This window comes from Gossypium raimondii, chromosome 5 (assembly GCF_025698545.1).
Source record: "Gossypium raimondii isolate GPD5lz chromosome 5, ASM2569854v1, whole genome shotgun sequence".
NCBI classification, from domain to species: Eukaryota; Viridiplantae; Streptophyta; class Magnoliopsida; order Malvales; family Malvaceae; genus Gossypium; species Gossypium raimondii.
The window spans coordinates 14,918,389-14,934,743 of record NC_068569.1 but is presented as its reverse complement, the minus strand read 5'-3'; the positions used below and the strand labels follow the sequence as shown (position 1 = coordinate 14,934,743).

The following is a 16,355-nucleotide window of genomic DNA, read 5'->3' as shown; positions in this document are numbered from 1 at the left end:
ATGCTTTTTCCACCTATCCACGTGAGCTCTTCTTCATCAAAGCTTAGCTCTTTCCTCAACTTGTACAATTGCTTCCTACCATTCTCTCCACCTGTCACGAATCTGTTGGCAGAATTCCTTTCGTGGCCCCGGTTCTCTTAAACGCCCATCAAATAGAAATTATAGTTTAATAATGAATCAAAAATATTATTGTTTAATACAAAATGTGATTTAATCACCATAACAATGCATTGCACTTAAGATGGAAAGATTAATCCGTAACTAATAAGAAACCCAAAACATTTCCTGCATATCTAAGCTATAAGATTTAACGTACAATTAGTGTAAATCTAAAGAGTTGAAATTTCATTCCCGGGTACTGTACTGTGGTGTTCAGCTTTAAAATCATTCCAAATTTAATTGACTTTCGGTTTCAAAGTTGACAACTTAAAATCGAAAATTTAAGCGATATTTGTGGATTAGAATCTTAATTGCCAGCGGGGTCGGCCAATTTATAAACTAATTGTGGCAGTTGGAGGTTGTGATTGCGACTTTTCTTTGCCTTTAATTTGCAATTTCTTTTTTTTTATGTATATCTGCCTTAACTTGGATAATAAAATTATCTGTCAAATCTTAATAAAGAAAAATGCATACGCACGTCTCATCATTTTCATTAACTACCATTTTGGGAAATTTATTTCACAATACTTGTTTTGTTTAAACTTTTCAAAAGTTTTAGTTCGGTTGGTATTGACATTGTTATCGGTGTAAAAAAACGTGAATTTAATCGTTTTGAAATGTGTTTATCCTCAGAAAAGGCTATGAATTGTTCTAAGTGTTGTATAAAAAATAAACAAAAATATTAGAAAACACATGATTTGTTTCGGGAAATTATGTTGTTGTTTCTTTTTAAGAATTCAGGGTTTAGAGTTTAAGGTGTTATATTTAAAGTTAGATAATACTCAAAATAAATAAATAAAAATCTAAAGGACGTTAAATTATACATAATAAATTAGATGAGAAAAGAGTTAAAAATGAGAGGAAGCATGGACAAGGTCCAAATGTCGTTCATGTTTGCCATGCACATATATATATATATATATATATATATATATATGTTCTACAATATTCTTTCACTTTAGAAAAGAAAAAGAGGGTGAAAGATGGCAGTAGATCCATGACCAAAATAAAGAGAAAGCTGGGAAATTGAACGTAGAACTGGAACGTGTAGCTTGGGTAGGTTACACAAATTTTATTTACGTGATACCAAGCATTATCTTCTTCCAAAAGAAAAGCATTATCTAATTTGTAATTAATGTTTATTCACCTTCTAACACCATCTCTACCTTTTTGTTTTAATGGTTTATAGGAAGGTAGAAATATGAATATAAAATGCATTACAATTTTTTCTTTATTTTACTTCAATAAAATTTTTTGGCATAAAATTTTATACGACAATTTGCACGACAACTTACCCATTAAATTTTTAATGAAAATACTGCTATTTTTTTGAATTTTATATTTTAAATTATTTGTTAATGTGATATAGAGAAAAATAGTGTCATATCAACATGAAGTACATGTGAAATTGTCATCACATGGGTTGTCACATCAACATCATTAAATAAATTAATGTTTTAGTATACATATCTATTAAAAACGATTTGACCTTTTTGAAAGATCAATGGTTAAATTTAACTAAAAAATAGTTAAAATCAAATTAATAAGAAAAATGTAAAAGGTTGATTATATTAAAAAAAATTATCACTATAACACGAATTTCGCTGATGGCGTATAGATACAAATTTAATATTTACATACTAGTAATATAGTGTTAATGGTACAATGCCTCCTAAACAACATTACTTAAAATAGCAGCCGCGACCCTCCAAAAAATTTAATCATAAAATAGAAAAAAAGTAAGTAAAATTGGCTGTGCTTTATGAAATAGAATCCTTCCTCTTTAATTTATGATCCTGTGATTTGCATGTATAAATAAGCCAAGAAAGAGGAGTGGGAAGACAAACCATCTTTTATCAAAGTTCAATATTATATGCATACTTAGTGCAATAACAGCTTCATTCAATATACCATGGACACGAGATTGTGGTCTGTTTCATCAACCTCCTTGCTGTCTCCTCTTTTGGTAATATTAGCGCTTTTGATGTGCGAAACAAAGGCTTTGGTGAAGCTACCTCCAAATGAAACGGTTCCTGCTGTTATTGCGTTCGGGGATTCCATTGTTGACACCGGAAACAACAACAATCTCATGACCCTGATTAAGTGCAACTTTCGCCCCTACGGCCAAGATTTTAATGGAGGCATTCCAACCGGAAGGTTTTCCGATGGAAAAACCCCTTCCGATTTGTTAGGTAGTGATTAACCAATTCTCTCTTCTTCTCTTTTTTCCACATTATTAGAAATTTTCTCTCTGTTTGGTCTTCTTGTTTAAGTTTTCAGCCATGTTAATTGCCCTCTTTTTTTCATATTAGGGAAAACCAAGCTGAAAAAAAACCTGGTTTTGGCTTAACATGGTTGACATTTTTAGGATCCAATTTTTTAAACTTTTAACTTTAATTATTTTGAAATTCACAAAATAAACATATTTAAAAACTACTCATTGAAGGTTATTCTAATATATAATTTTTCTAAATTTTATTCATGATTAATTTTAAAGAAAGATCAAAGTTGAATTTTTTTTTTCATCAAAACATGACAAAGTAATAGGGACGAAAAAAGTATATAATGCTCGAAAATGGGAATTTTCATATTGTTTGAGCATAGAAATGCTCATGTTTGTAATTGTATGTTCACGAAACATACTGGCAACCCATATCTGATCAGTCAAGGTATAAAATAATATAGACAGCAGGGTTTAATAGTTGATGTAGTAGACTCAATTTGAAGGGTGCATGACTAGAAATTAATGAAATGAAAGAGGTGGAAAGGGCGGTGGTTGAGTGAAAACAATGACTTGCATTTCATTATCATAATTGATTCGTTTGCAATATCACTTATCTTACTATCAAAGGTGTACATATGTCACATGCATGCATGCATACAAATTGATGCATATTATTCGATATGAGGAAAATTAAAAACAATGAGCACATCAAATAGATTCAGACAACACTTAAGTACCAATTGAAAGCAACCCTCGAAAGAGAAAAAGAGAAAGACAAAATGGAACTTCAGAATCAGTTCAGCAGCATTTAGGTCTTTTAGTTACTGCATATTTGACTTGCTCTCCATTAGCTTCAAAATCTTGATGATTCATTGCAGGGCCCTTACTTAGAAATGATCATGTCATCACGATTAAAGGAAAAGAAGAAAAAATAAATTAAAAACATGTCGTCCCCAGTCTTCTTCACATGCATAATTAAACTATACAATATAGAATTTTATTCATCCCTGATTTATATATATCTAATTAAGAGATTTTTAAAAAATTTACTAGAGCAGCTTGAAATCTTCTTAACTTTTTAGTAATATCTCAAAAATAAAACCTTAAAAAAACTCACCTTTAAAATCCCTTGGAAAAACATTAGGTCCAGATAAAAAATCCGAGAGTAATAAATTATTATATATTTAACTTTCCAATTAATCCATGATGTTATTTTTTTCTCTTCTTTGGGTTAATTAATTTTCAGCTCAAGAATTGGGAATTAAAGATAGATTGCCAGCATATTTGGATCCAGACTTGAAACCCCAAGATCTCCCAACAGGAGTATCATTTGCTTCTGGTGGCTCTGGATATGATCCTATGACTCCCGAACTAGCGGTACACAATATTTCTTCTTAATTAAAACTTCCTTTTGTTCTACCCTTTTTCATTCTTAGTTCTTACACAAGGTTCTTTTTTTACCTTGATTTCTCCAAAAATCAGTCGGTAATATCGATGGCGGACCAGTTAAATCTCTTTAAAGAATACATAGCGAAGCTGAAACAACTTGTCGGAGAAGAGAAAAAAAAATTCATCATAGCTAACAGCTTATATCTTGTCGTAGCCGGCAGTGATGACATTGCCAATACCTACTTTGTTCTCCGTGCCAGGAAAATGCTGTACGATGTTCCTGCTTATACTGATTTAATGCTGAACTCGGCTACTGAATTTTTAAAGGTATTTGAATCTTCATGGCAATTTTCTTTGGCAACAATATGTTTTAGGCATGAATTTGTTGTGAATATAATAATATTGCAAGGAACTATATGGTTTGGGAGCAAGAAGAATAGCGGTTTTTAGTGCACCACCAATCGGCTGTGTGCCATCACAAAGAACTTTAGCAGGAGGAACGGAAAGGCATTGCGCAAATGAGTACAATGTAGCAGCTAGGTTGTTCAATAAAAAGCTATCTGCAGCGTTGAATACCCTTCGAACAAGCATGCCTGGTGGGAAATTTGTGTACGTAGATATCTACAAACCCCTCCTTGATCTCATTGACAACCCTCAAAAACATGGTAATTAAAAAGCCTACCTTTTGGACCCTGGACTATATTCTTTGGTTACACATGGAAAAACTTTTTTTAAATTTTGGGATTTTCAGGCTTTAAATTTGCAGACGTAGGATGCTGTGGGACAGGGAACATTGAAGTAGCAGTTTTGTGTAATAAATGGGTGCCATCTACTTGTACAGATGCCTCAAATTATATATTTTGGGACAGTTATCATCCAACGGAGAAGGCATACAGAGCCCTAATAATCCCACTTCTTCCCAAATATGTGAACAAATTCTTGTGAGCCAAATTCCTAATTATGAAGACAACCAACTAAAGCTCTCTATTTCTCTGTTTTCTTTTCACTCTATCTTTTACCGTGTGATATCAAAGACTGGTGTTTTGATGTATATATATTTTAAAAATATTTTTAACTACCATATATTTGGCTCATAATTATATTAATTATATTTTTAATTATGTTTTAAAAACTCACTGTACTCTATCATATCTCCATCAATAATATCATTTGGTTACTGCTTCACATATAAATAGACTTGAATAAAAAATAAGGTCCGTTTGAAAAATTGGCCAGGCCTCGGGTAAGGTATTTTTAGCCTGAGTCCGACCTGGCCCAAATTCACTAAAGGACAAAACAAAAATTTGATCTTTTTTTGTTTTGTTTTTCAATGTTATTTTCTTGTTACAACTATTTTGTTGTTATTGTTTGGATATTGTATAAAACTTATTTTATTGTTAATTTTGTTTTTATTTTAGAAGCACTTGCTTGTCAAGTTGCATTTATCTTAATGTTATTTAAGTCTACATATTTTTTTAAAATTTATTTTCAATTTGTTGGGAAATATTTATTTTGATATTTTTAATTTTTTTGATGTATTATATATATTTAAAAATAATATAAAAATTAATACGGACGGGCCAAGCCGGGTCCGAGCCCAATAAATACATAATATGGTTGAGAGTTTGGATAACTTAAAAATAAAAGCAAAGACCAAATCAGGCATTGTTGCTTTCGTATTTCTTGTTCCAGTGGACCATGTCCCATCGGTATGAATATAACATAATTAATAAATGACAACTGATTACAAAATATCACTAATAATTTTTATATAAAAATAGCTCCTCAAAAACTGTATTTACTTTACTCGTTTCTGATACTTTATGTAACTATTGATACTAATTATCGTTGGATCTCACAGTCTGATCTAATTTATAGTAAACAAAATAGAAACAGCAAAACAATTTGATTTTTCATATGCATCCATTATTATTTCACCAACTAATAACAGTGTTTCATAATTGAATAATCATGCATTTATTATTTTCTTTATGTCAAAATACACTATTTTTTAGAAGATTAAAGTGGTTGAAATTGAAACGAATTTATGAAAGATGGAAAATTGCTGTAATATGCACAAAAAGTTGCTTTAGAAATTGAAGTAAAATATATGTAATTAATTCATCCATTGACGTTTTAGTGGCGAAATTTGGGGAGAGATTTTATGAACCCAAGGTGGCCACACTTTTTCTCATCATCAAATGGACCGTCTCTGACAAGAGCCCAAAGTGGTTGATCCAACTTGTCCATCGGACGGCAGTCCCATCCAATTCATAGGTAGACGCTGGCCATTACAATATTGCTACCAAATTGCATATGAAGTAGTTAAATTGGTGAAAGAAAGGATCTCTATATTTACTGATTTTACTGTGGGATATTTATTGTTCTTCCAGTTGAACAGCTGGGAATTAAGGACGTATTGCCAGCATATTTGGACCCATTGTTGCAGCCTCAAGATTTACTAACGGGTGTAAGCTTTGCTACTGGAGGATCAGGATATGATCCATTAACGCCCAAATTACATGTCCCCGCACTTTAATTTCCACCAAAACAAAGATATTCTTCTTCAAACTTTCATCTCTGGTGAATCAGTTGGTTTCATCAATGTCGGATCAACTGCTGCAGTTCAAAGAATACAAAGAAAAGTTGACAGCAATTGCATGAGAAGAAGGAACAAAATCCATGTTGGCTACAAGTTTATACATAGTTGTATCAGGGTAAAATTATCTTCCTCTTCTTTTTTTACTTTTAAGCTGTGAATTTTTGTTTGTGACTTCACCAAATTTAAAATCTTAACATATTTCAGGGTTTGAGATTGTGGACAAAGGGTGCTGTGGCACTGGCACCGTTGAGGTGTCAATATTATGTAATCAAATAGGAAAGAAATTTGTTAATCATTAACAAAAAAAAAAAAACCATCTAGTTTGTATTTACAAGAGCTGATTTTAGATGGATTGAATTGGGCTGATGGGCTGCCTTATATTACTGGCGAGGTTAACATTGCTGGCTGGCAGGTATGGCAGATAATGGCATCTTTCAGAGCGGCCCAGTTCTAAACAATAAGAATGATTTTACACCGGAAGAAGAGGAGGAAGTTCGTGGCCAGAATCAGTTAGCCTTCGAGTGAACAATCTCAATTGAATTGAACATAGCTTTCTTCCTTTATTTCGTTTTTTCTTTTTTTTAAATTTTCAATATGCATGGGGTTGTTCTTCTCTGTTTTTCCTGGCCTTCTTCAACTTTTATGTTTCTTCCGGTCGTTTTAATTTTAATAATTTCTTCTTCATTAATTACCAGCCTGTATTTCTGGATACGATTTTGCTACATTGAAGTGGAACATGTAGGAAAACAGAGATCCTGCTTAAAGTCAAGTTAAAGAGCTTCGATTCATGTTTATTACAGTGCAACTCAGAACTTGTCGATCCTGCTATTTTTTATCCAACGCTACGCTACCACTTTTACTGCTTAGAGCAAATGTACTTCTGACCTTGTATCTTCCGTTCGACCATGTTATGGATCCAAATACATCTTTTTTGAGCGGATTTGCGGCTGAGAAACTCACTTGATACGATGACTTTTCATCAATTTTACTGAAGTGCAGTTTATCTGGGACCACTTGAACATCAAGACCTGCAGGTGCATCAATGCTTATGTTATACACTGTTTTAGCATCTTCCATTTTGGCATTTCCGGCAACGTTTGTAAGGGTTCTGTTCACTCTCCTTCCTGCTTTTTCATCGAAATTGGAAATTGCTATTGATGGATAATTGATGTTGGATATAAGATCAATGCTTGACTCCTCTGGGCATGTAAACCCATCTGGGATAGTGTTGGCCATAATTTTTATCGTAGCTATATTATAACCATGGTAGCATAGGAAATTCAGGTAGTCAATAGCAGTAGTCTCGTAAACTAGGCCAGGTTGCAATGGTCCTGTGGTGCTTACTTCTCCTGCACCAAAATCATAAGGCGTTGCTGCTGTACCTTTCTCGGTCGTAATTGGGGCTTTCATATTATTTGTTTGAGCCGCTGTAAATTGGTTGAAAGCAGTCATAGACTCATAGCTTAGTCAAAAGTTCCAGACGTTACCATGTAAATGCAAGCCTAGATTTGCATTTTGAGTTCCTCACCTGTTGTCATAATGGCTGACCTGATTACGGAGGGACTCCATGTAGGGTTTCTTGATTTAACTGCTGCGGCAATCCCGGAAACATGAGGACATGCCATGGAAGTTCCTGAGAGCACATTATACAGTGGCGGGTCTTTGCCTTTTAGTGTCTGAACCGTGTCATTCCCTATCCATGCTGCAAGAATATTCACTCCAGGTGCCGCGATATCAGGCTGCGACATGCAACCCATTTGGTATAGCTTTATCAATATTAGCTTAGGAAGAAACAAAGTGCTGTGAAATAAGACAGAGAAGGATTTGCCTTAAGAATATTCTTTGGGATGGTGGAAGGGCCTCTAGATGAGAAATATGCTATAGTAGGTGCCGGTTTATAATTTGTCGGTGCTGTCGTAGGCAAGATCGTGGCAACTGGATTTCTACAAATCTCAAAACAGGCAAATGGTAAGTAGATTGAAACATTGAATTAAATTCAGTCTTGAGTTGCATTTGAGATGAGTAGCTGTATTACTTTGTTGAGTTGATATAGGAAAGAACCTTAGCACCATCTTTTGAACTGATCACAGTCATTGGAAATGTACCGAAATTGAATGCGACGCCTCTTAATTCATCGTCAATCAAGATTACCCCAATACCTCCAAGTTTCTTCACTTCATCTTGTTTATTTCTCTGTGGATACAATGAATCTTCATTGTCACAGACAACAATCTTTCCTTTGATAATTTCTTGGTCCATCGAATTTGGTTCGCAGTTCCTGAACAACAGAACACGGAATAACCGATCATTTAGGGTGCAAATTGCTTGAACAAATTTGCTTCAATTATTAGGCACCTTGTTGCATTTTCGTCTACTCCACTTTTCTTGGCTGATTTTGCATATATAATTGGGTACACAGGAGAATTTTGAATGCTGGCGAAATTAATACCTGTGCCCTGCATATCAGTAAGAAGATGCATGACCAAATCCGACATCAGAAGTCCAGAAAAGGATCCAAGGAGGATGTGATTACCTTAATTACTTTATTGTTCCCCAGGACAACATCAGACTCAAAAACCCGGTCAATCGTGGTGGCGGCTACAGTTAAGATCCAAGGTGCAGAGTTCACAACCGATCCAGGGTTCGGTCCATCGTTTCCCGCGGAGCAAACCACAGTAATCCCATTCTGCACCGCATGGAATGCTCCAAGGGCAATTGGATCGTTTATAAATTCTTGCTCTAGAAATGACGATGATCCAAAGGACAGTGATAGCACATCAACCCCGTCAGCAATCGCATCATCAAATGCTGCTAATACAGTGGATCCATGGCTTCCGTTTTGAGAGGAAAATACTTGATATATAGCTAATCTTGACCCCGGGGATCCACCCTTGGCCGTCCCAGCCGCCAGTCCATAGTAAGATACATCCTTGACCTCAACTCCCGCTGCAGTGGACGCCACATGAGTGCCGTGCCCCATCATATCCCTTGGCGTACGGGACTTGTTTTCGCCAGCACCGTACGATCTTGCTCCAATTATCTTTCTGTTGCAAAACAAACCTTAATTGCGACAACAATAAAACTGTGGTAATAGTTTAGTCATATGGGTAAGAGGATACTTGTTGCAGTTGAAGGTGCTGGAATCCTGTCCGTTGGCGCAAGTACCGTTCCATCTTAACGGAATTGGACCCATGGTCTCGTCATTAAAACTCTCCGACTCTGGCCAAATTCCTATTTCCTTGAATTGCTTCAAGTTAGTAAATATAAATTTTAAAAGTGAAAATTGCCATGCGAATTGCGTGATAGCAAACATTGTAACAACAAAAATGAGGCATCGTGATGTGATACTCATTTCTATATATGGGTGAAAAGTTTCACCTGTATCTAGGATACCAATGATGGCATCCGTTGAGTTTGAATCTGAGCTCGGATTTGATTCAATCATCACCGAAGTTTCATACTTCAAGAAATCCCATGATCGGGTAGTATGGAGTTGTAACACAGGGTCGGGGAAGACTGATACAACTCCTGGTTTCTCAGCAATTGAACGAGCCTCTTCAGCTGATAGATGTGCTGCAAACCCAGAGAAACCACTTTTGTAGTTGTGTATCAGGGCATCCTGTTTCCTGAGCACATGGTGAAGCATCAATGGCAAAGGGGATGGGATCCGTAACTAATTCAAATATATATATATAAAAAAAAAAAGGGAGGGTAGAAAGTATGTATTCACCGTTTTAACAATGAATCTAGGAGTTGAGCATGATCATCCTTTAATGAACCCTTAAGCGAAGCCGGTGCGCCCATGTAAACAATGTAAACACCATCGTTGTGTGCGGCAGCTGCTCCAGGTTCTGACAACAGAGAGACACAGAAGAAAAAAGACGTCAAACTGAAAATAAAGGTAATAAGGGGCTTCATGGTATTGTCAACTGAGAATCTGAAAGTGGCTCAAAATGGGTTTTATCCACCTAGTCTAGTGAAGAACTGGAAGTCGTGTATGCACGCACTTCGAATCAGCAAATAGTTTCATCCACCCAAAGTGCGGTGGTAAGCAGGGGCCAGGGGCCATGATTGGTTTGGGAATTAAGAGCTCAATGGTAGAGGGAGATAATATTTCTATATATAGTCAGCATCTAATAGTAAAGGTATTTGTCCTACTCGTAACTGTTTCTAGACGATGAATTTTAAATTGAAAACATTTCTTTATTCAGTTGAATTGCTCACCTGAAAAACATTTCTTTTCTACTTTTTATGTCCATTTTATGTTCGAAGTTTAGTAATATCCCCTCCAAAGTTTAAACCAACAACCTCAATTTATAAGATAAAACATATCTTGTATGAGAAAAGATGAAACAATTTTGAAAGATATTAGCACCCGCAGATGATGTCATTTAATTTCATACATACATCTTTAAAATCACTTTGTAAACAAATAAATTTCTTAAATTTTATTAAAAACCTTAATGCATTTAATAAATATTAAAGCTAAATTAATCATATATGTCAATTTCTTGTTAATTTAGAGAAATGGTCAGATTTTAAAGAGAGCGTGAAAGCAGGTCCTGCATAAATGGTAGGAAAACGTGCCTAGCTGGACATATTTTCCCTTTAAATCTCATTTTTTGATTTTTTTTAATGTATTTAGATTTTGTTGTGAGATGGTTAAATGTTAATAGTTTTTGTCTTTGAATCTTAGTTCGATTTCTTTCTCACTCATATTTATATTTTTATTTCATATTGTTATAAGTTTTTATATTTTTAATTAATTTTTTAACATCAACTCCTTTGCTTAAATAGTTAAATAATAATAATTTTATCCTTGGATCTTAGATTCAATTCCTCCTCTTCTAAACATATTTATAATTTATAATTCATGTTTTTAATTAATAAATATATTATTTTTAATTCATCTTTTAATTAATAAATCTTTTATTCATAAAATCAAATAATAAATATGTAATTATATAATAAAATTATTTGAAATTAATAACTCCTTTATATATAATATAAACATAAGCTAATTCTAATAAAAATATCTTTTGATGTTTTTCTTTATAAAATTTATATGTCAAATATTTATTTTCTCTATGTATATTGTGAGTATGGTGATTTTAATATTATAAGATGAAATAATTTTTCAAATTAATTATTATTTTATATGTAAAATATTTCAAATATCATTATTTTTCATCTACATTGTGGGTATGATATTTCAAATATTTTATTAATTATTTCAAATATCATTATGTTTATATGTGAAACATTTTAAATACACATACAAAATATATAATACTAGAATTTACTACACTCATGATATTGATTGAAAAATAAACATTACACATATAAAATTATATTTACTAAAAATAATGATATTTGAAAAAATAATTTGATATTATTAATAAAAGATATATTAATTAAAAGATGAATTAAAAATAAAAAGATTGAAAATAATATATTTATTTATTAAAAACATGAAATAAAAATTACAAATGTGTTTAGAAGAGGAGGAATTAAACCCGAGATTCAAAGATAAAATCATTATTATTTAACCAAGGGAGATAATATGTTAAAAACATTAATTAAAAATAATAAAAAACTTAAAACAACATGAAATAAAAATACAAATGTAAGTGGGAGATAAACCGAACCTAAACTCAAAAACAAACCCATTAACATTTAACCATCTAACCAAAAAAACTATGTTAAAAAAAAGTCAAAACATGAGATTTAAAAGGAAAATATGTCCAACTAGGCGCGATTTCCTACCACCTGTGCAGAAAACACTTTCACACTATCTCTCAAAAATCCATCTATTTCCTTAAATTTTCTTTGGTATATATGAGGTGAAATTATAATTTTTTTAGGAGGGACCAAAATTAAATTGTAACTTTTACTATAGTAAAAATACAATTTTATCATTTTAATAACCTATATCTTTATAAATTTTTAAAAATTAAATCAAATTTTTATATTTTTAGAGAGACGAAAGTAAAATTTTATTTTTACTATTTTAAAATTTTAAAAAATCTAAATAAAAAAAACTACCCATTTTAGAGTGTTGAGCACCTGTCAACCTCCCTAGTTTCGACCTGCGAACATATAAACATTCTCATGCACGCAACCGTATTAATGTATATAAATATATGTATACGCTAAACCTATAAATGCAAAGATCCATTCCCGAAGCTGCATCGCTTCCCTTTCTTTCCATTTTCCCGTTTTTCCTTTTTGGCCCTCTAACTACTTTGGTTCTGCTTTTTAATTCTCCAAGCCAAGTCCCGTTTTTCTCCCTCTTTTTTTTTTTTGCTGCTTATTTAGCGTGGAGATCGGTTATATGGATGATGATCGGTTGCCAAAATCGACCTTTGTTATTGTTTTATTATTACTAAAAATTTTATTATACATGTACAAATATAAAAATAACAAATTTAAAATATAAATATTTAAAAATAATATACAATAAATGATGAAACATATAGTTTTAAATTAATTAATAATAACATATTAACTACACCCTATGAACTTACATGACTAAATTAGCAAACAAGTTGAAACGTAAGGATTAATAAAAAATTTTATCTTTTTCCCAGTTATCCTTGATTCGGTTCAATTCTCGATCTATACAAAAATTCGATTCAATTTATCAATTTCTTACAGTTTATAATATCCCCTATTTTGCATGAGTCAGTGCAATTTTATCTTTCGAATGCTCTCTAAAATTTTGGATTTTATTCAATTTAGTTCGTAAAATCAAAATTGTCATAACTTTCAATTTTAAGTTGGTTTCGTAATCGATCTCAAATTCAACCTTCTACAACCCTCTATTATCTATATTTATAGAAATTTAACATAAATTTTGAAATTTGTGCACTTTAGTCACTATATTCAGAAACTAACAATTATACTTTACAAACTAGTTGTAACACCACCCTAAACCCGTATCCGTCGCCGGAGTAGGGTTACGGAGTATTACTGATCAAACATACATAATTTCAAGCATTTCAGGTCATATAATATTCAAGTCAAAATCAATCACAATCAATCATGTAGTCCCTAATATGGGCCCTCGAGGCCCAAAATAAACAGTAAAAATAGTTCAGGGCTAAACTAGGTACTAAAGGAATTTTTTTCGAAAAAACATGGAATTTTTTTTCAAAGGTACAGGGGACACATGCCCGTGCGGCCAAGCTGTGTGGGCATTCGAAATGGCCTCACACGCCCGTGTGTCAGGCCGTGTGAAAATTGGAGGGTATACTGACTTGTGCCACACGGCCTAGCACACGGGCATGTGGCTTGGCCGTGTGAAGCTACTGACTTGTTTTCTATAGAAGTTACAGGGGACACACAGCCGTGTTACCTGACCATGTGTCACACACGACCGTGTTACCTGGCCGTGTGTCACACACGACCGTGTTACCTGGCTGTGTGTCACACACGGCTGAGATACACACCGTGTCTCTGCCCGTGTGGATAAAAATAGGTCATTTTCCAAGCCATATTTCTCACCCAAATTGATACCAACCTCGACTCAACAATATGCATATGACCATGATATAGTAGGCATTCAAACCAACCCAAAATCAAGCTTAAAACATGTAACATCATCACATACAACCATTGAATTTGCTAAAGTCACAACCTACATATATCATTCCTATCCAATTCACAACCCAAGTGGTAAGAATTTGTTTCACTTTACCTATCAACAACCAACCTAGATGAATCACCAAAATGACCAATTCATTTAAGAAAACATTACTTTCAAGATAGCATAAGACTTCAAACATGTATTTACAATTATTGAGACTTGCAAAATCATGTACTCTAAAGCTCAATAAACAAAAAGGATGCTAACATTAAATTTGCATCCTAGGTACATGCCAAAAACACAAAAAGGAAACATCACCAACATTGAGTACGAGATTCTTGCGGGATGCCGAGTCCGATTCTACTATTTATCCAACCTGCAACATGTAAATCAATTTATCATTAAGAGGTTCTATTTATTAGCTGAACACAATTCCAATCACCATTAATATGAAATTCTAACTTAACCAATTAAGATTTCAATTCTTTCAATAATTTAAGTAACCTTATCGTAAGATCTATTAGCTATGTGGCACTTGGTGCCTAGCGGTAAACTGCAGAAAAGGTTGCGCCCAGCGCTAGTCGAATTAACTGACGGTAATGAAGGTGAGCCCAGCTCTAGTTGGATAAACCAACAATATTTGCACCCAGTGCTAGTCGGGTATACCGACGATAATAATTGTGAGCCCAGCTCCAGTTGGATCAACCAATGGTGATTGCGCCCAGCGCTAGTTGAACTAACCGACGGTTGTGTGCCCAGCACTAGTCAGACAAGCTGACAAAGATTACACCCAGCGCTAGTCGAACATATCGACGATTGTACAATTGTTTACTTCCACAATTTCTGTAACAATCCGATAGTCATGGGTGTTAGAAAATATATTTACAAAATTTCGTTATTGTAAATTAGGCTTGTCAAATATTTATTAGAAATATTTACGAAGTTAGTTGTGGGGTTAATTAGGTTTTGGTTAGGTGAATTTGCATGAATTAAGAGTAATTAGGTAAAATGACTAAATTGTATATAGGGTAAAAGTTGAATTATAAATTAAAGGAAAATTAAAGGGACTAAAGAAGCAATTATTCCATTGGAATTAAATGAGGTGGCATAAGTAAGATATTTGTGAATTTATCATATATATTATAAAATAAATTCCTTTTAAGTATTAAGTATATATATTATATTATATAATAAATTAATGTATAATAAAACAAAATAAAAGAAATAGAAATAGAAATAGAAATAGAAAAGAAAAGAAACAAAGTGAAAAGAAACAGAAAGAAAAAGGAAAGAAAGAAGGAAAAGGAGAAAGCCAGGGTTTCAATTGTTTAAAGCTCAATTGGTTAGTCAATTTAGTCCCTTTTCTTGTAATTTTTATGTTTTTGAAATCCCGGTATTAAATATTACCCGACCCATGTCAAAATTTTAGAAATTATTGAGTTTTTAAGTGATGTCTTTGTTGAATAATTTTAGTAGTAGGGATTAAATGATAGATTTTAAGTTAGAAATGAAAAAGGGTTGAATTGTAGAATAAAATTGTAAAATTTGAGTAATAGGGACTAAATTGTGAAAATTTAAAAATTTAGGGATGTAAGTGAAATTAGAGAGTTAAATTTAGTTTAAAGTGAAATTTGTGTGAAAATATAGAATTAATTGTAAAGAAATAAAGTTAGTCTCGGTTTAGGGACTAAATTGAAATTTAGACAAAGATTGAGTAAATATTGAAATATTCAATATGAAATTATATTGAGTAAATATTGAAATATTCAATATGAAATTGAATTGTGTTGTATTGGTGAATTTTAATTGTTTTAATTTCGTAGCTAACGTCGTACCGGAATCCTCGACTAAAAAAGGGAAAGATAAAGTCGACGAGGAATAGCTCGAAATTTTTGGTTTGTATTTTTATAATCTGAAGCTAGTTATTAATTGTTATAATTTTTATTTAATGTATATGGTAAGTGTTGAGTGTAATAGTCCGGTTTCGACCCTAATCGGAACAGTGGTTTTGAGACCACAAATCCGAGTCAAAAAAATATTTAAATATTATTAGCTTTGTTTATACTGTGTGAATTTATATCCATGAAATTTACGTGTTTTAATTTTTTCATTTGAGTGCCGATTTAATAAAAAGGCTTAATTGAGTAAGATGAAAAAGTTGATAGCTAAATATGTAAGGGTTGAATTGTTGATGTCTTTATAGCATGAGGTATTTATGATGCAATTAGGCCATTTAATTCATGCACGGGCACTTATGGACATGAGTTAGTGGAAATGAATAATTATATGATAATTAAAGAAAATAAAATTATAAAGGTTATATATGGAAATGAATAATTATATGATAATTAAATAAAATAAAGCCATTATCATCTTTGTTGGCCGATTGCATC

General features: G+C 32.8%; 2 protein-coding genes and 1 long non-coding RNA gene across 3 annotated transcripts; 2 read left to right on the top strand and 1 right to left on the bottom strand.

The window, feature by feature from the left end:
- The first annotated feature begins 1,971 nt into the window (after positions 1–1,971).
- LOC105768993 (GDSL esterase/lipase EXL3) lies at positions 1,972–4,853 on the top strand. Its single transcript, XM_012589321.2, has 5 exons — positions 1,972–2,351; positions 3,630–3,760; positions 3,866–4,099; positions 4,182–4,437; positions 4,524–4,853. Exons 1-5 carry the CDS (start codon positions 2,072–2,074, stop codon positions 4,715–4,717), a joined length of 1,095 nt encoding a protein of 364 aa, XP_012444775.1. The 5' UTR covers positions 1,972–2,071; the 3' UTR covers positions 4,718–4,853.
- Positions 4,854–5,264: 411 nt separating this feature from the next.
- On the top strand, positions 5,265–6,996 carry LOC105770576 (uncharacterized). The gene is made up of 3 exons (XR_008196111.1): positions 5,265–6,049; positions 6,166–6,489; positions 6,579–6,996. It is a non-coding gene; the product is annotated as an uncharacterized LOC105770576 (long non-coding RNA).
- Positions 6,997–7,133: 137 nt separating this feature from the next.
- Positions 7,134–10,292, bottom strand: LOC105770574 (CO(2)-response secreted protease). The gene is made up of 9 exons (XM_012591831.2): positions 10,105–10,292; positions 9,753–10,000; positions 9,494–9,605; positions 8,908–9,418; positions 8,730–8,830; positions 8,410–8,652; positions 8,203–8,317; positions 7,903–8,113; positions 7,134–7,801 (listed from the first exon to the last, which is right to left on the bottom strand). The coding sequence occupies exons 1-9, from the start codon at positions 10,290–10,292 to the stop codon at positions 7,200–7,202; spliced, it is 2,331 nt and encodes a 776-aa protein (XP_012447285.1). The 3' UTR covers positions 7,134–7,199.
- Between the last annotated feature and the right edge of the window lie 6,063 nt (positions 10,293–16,355).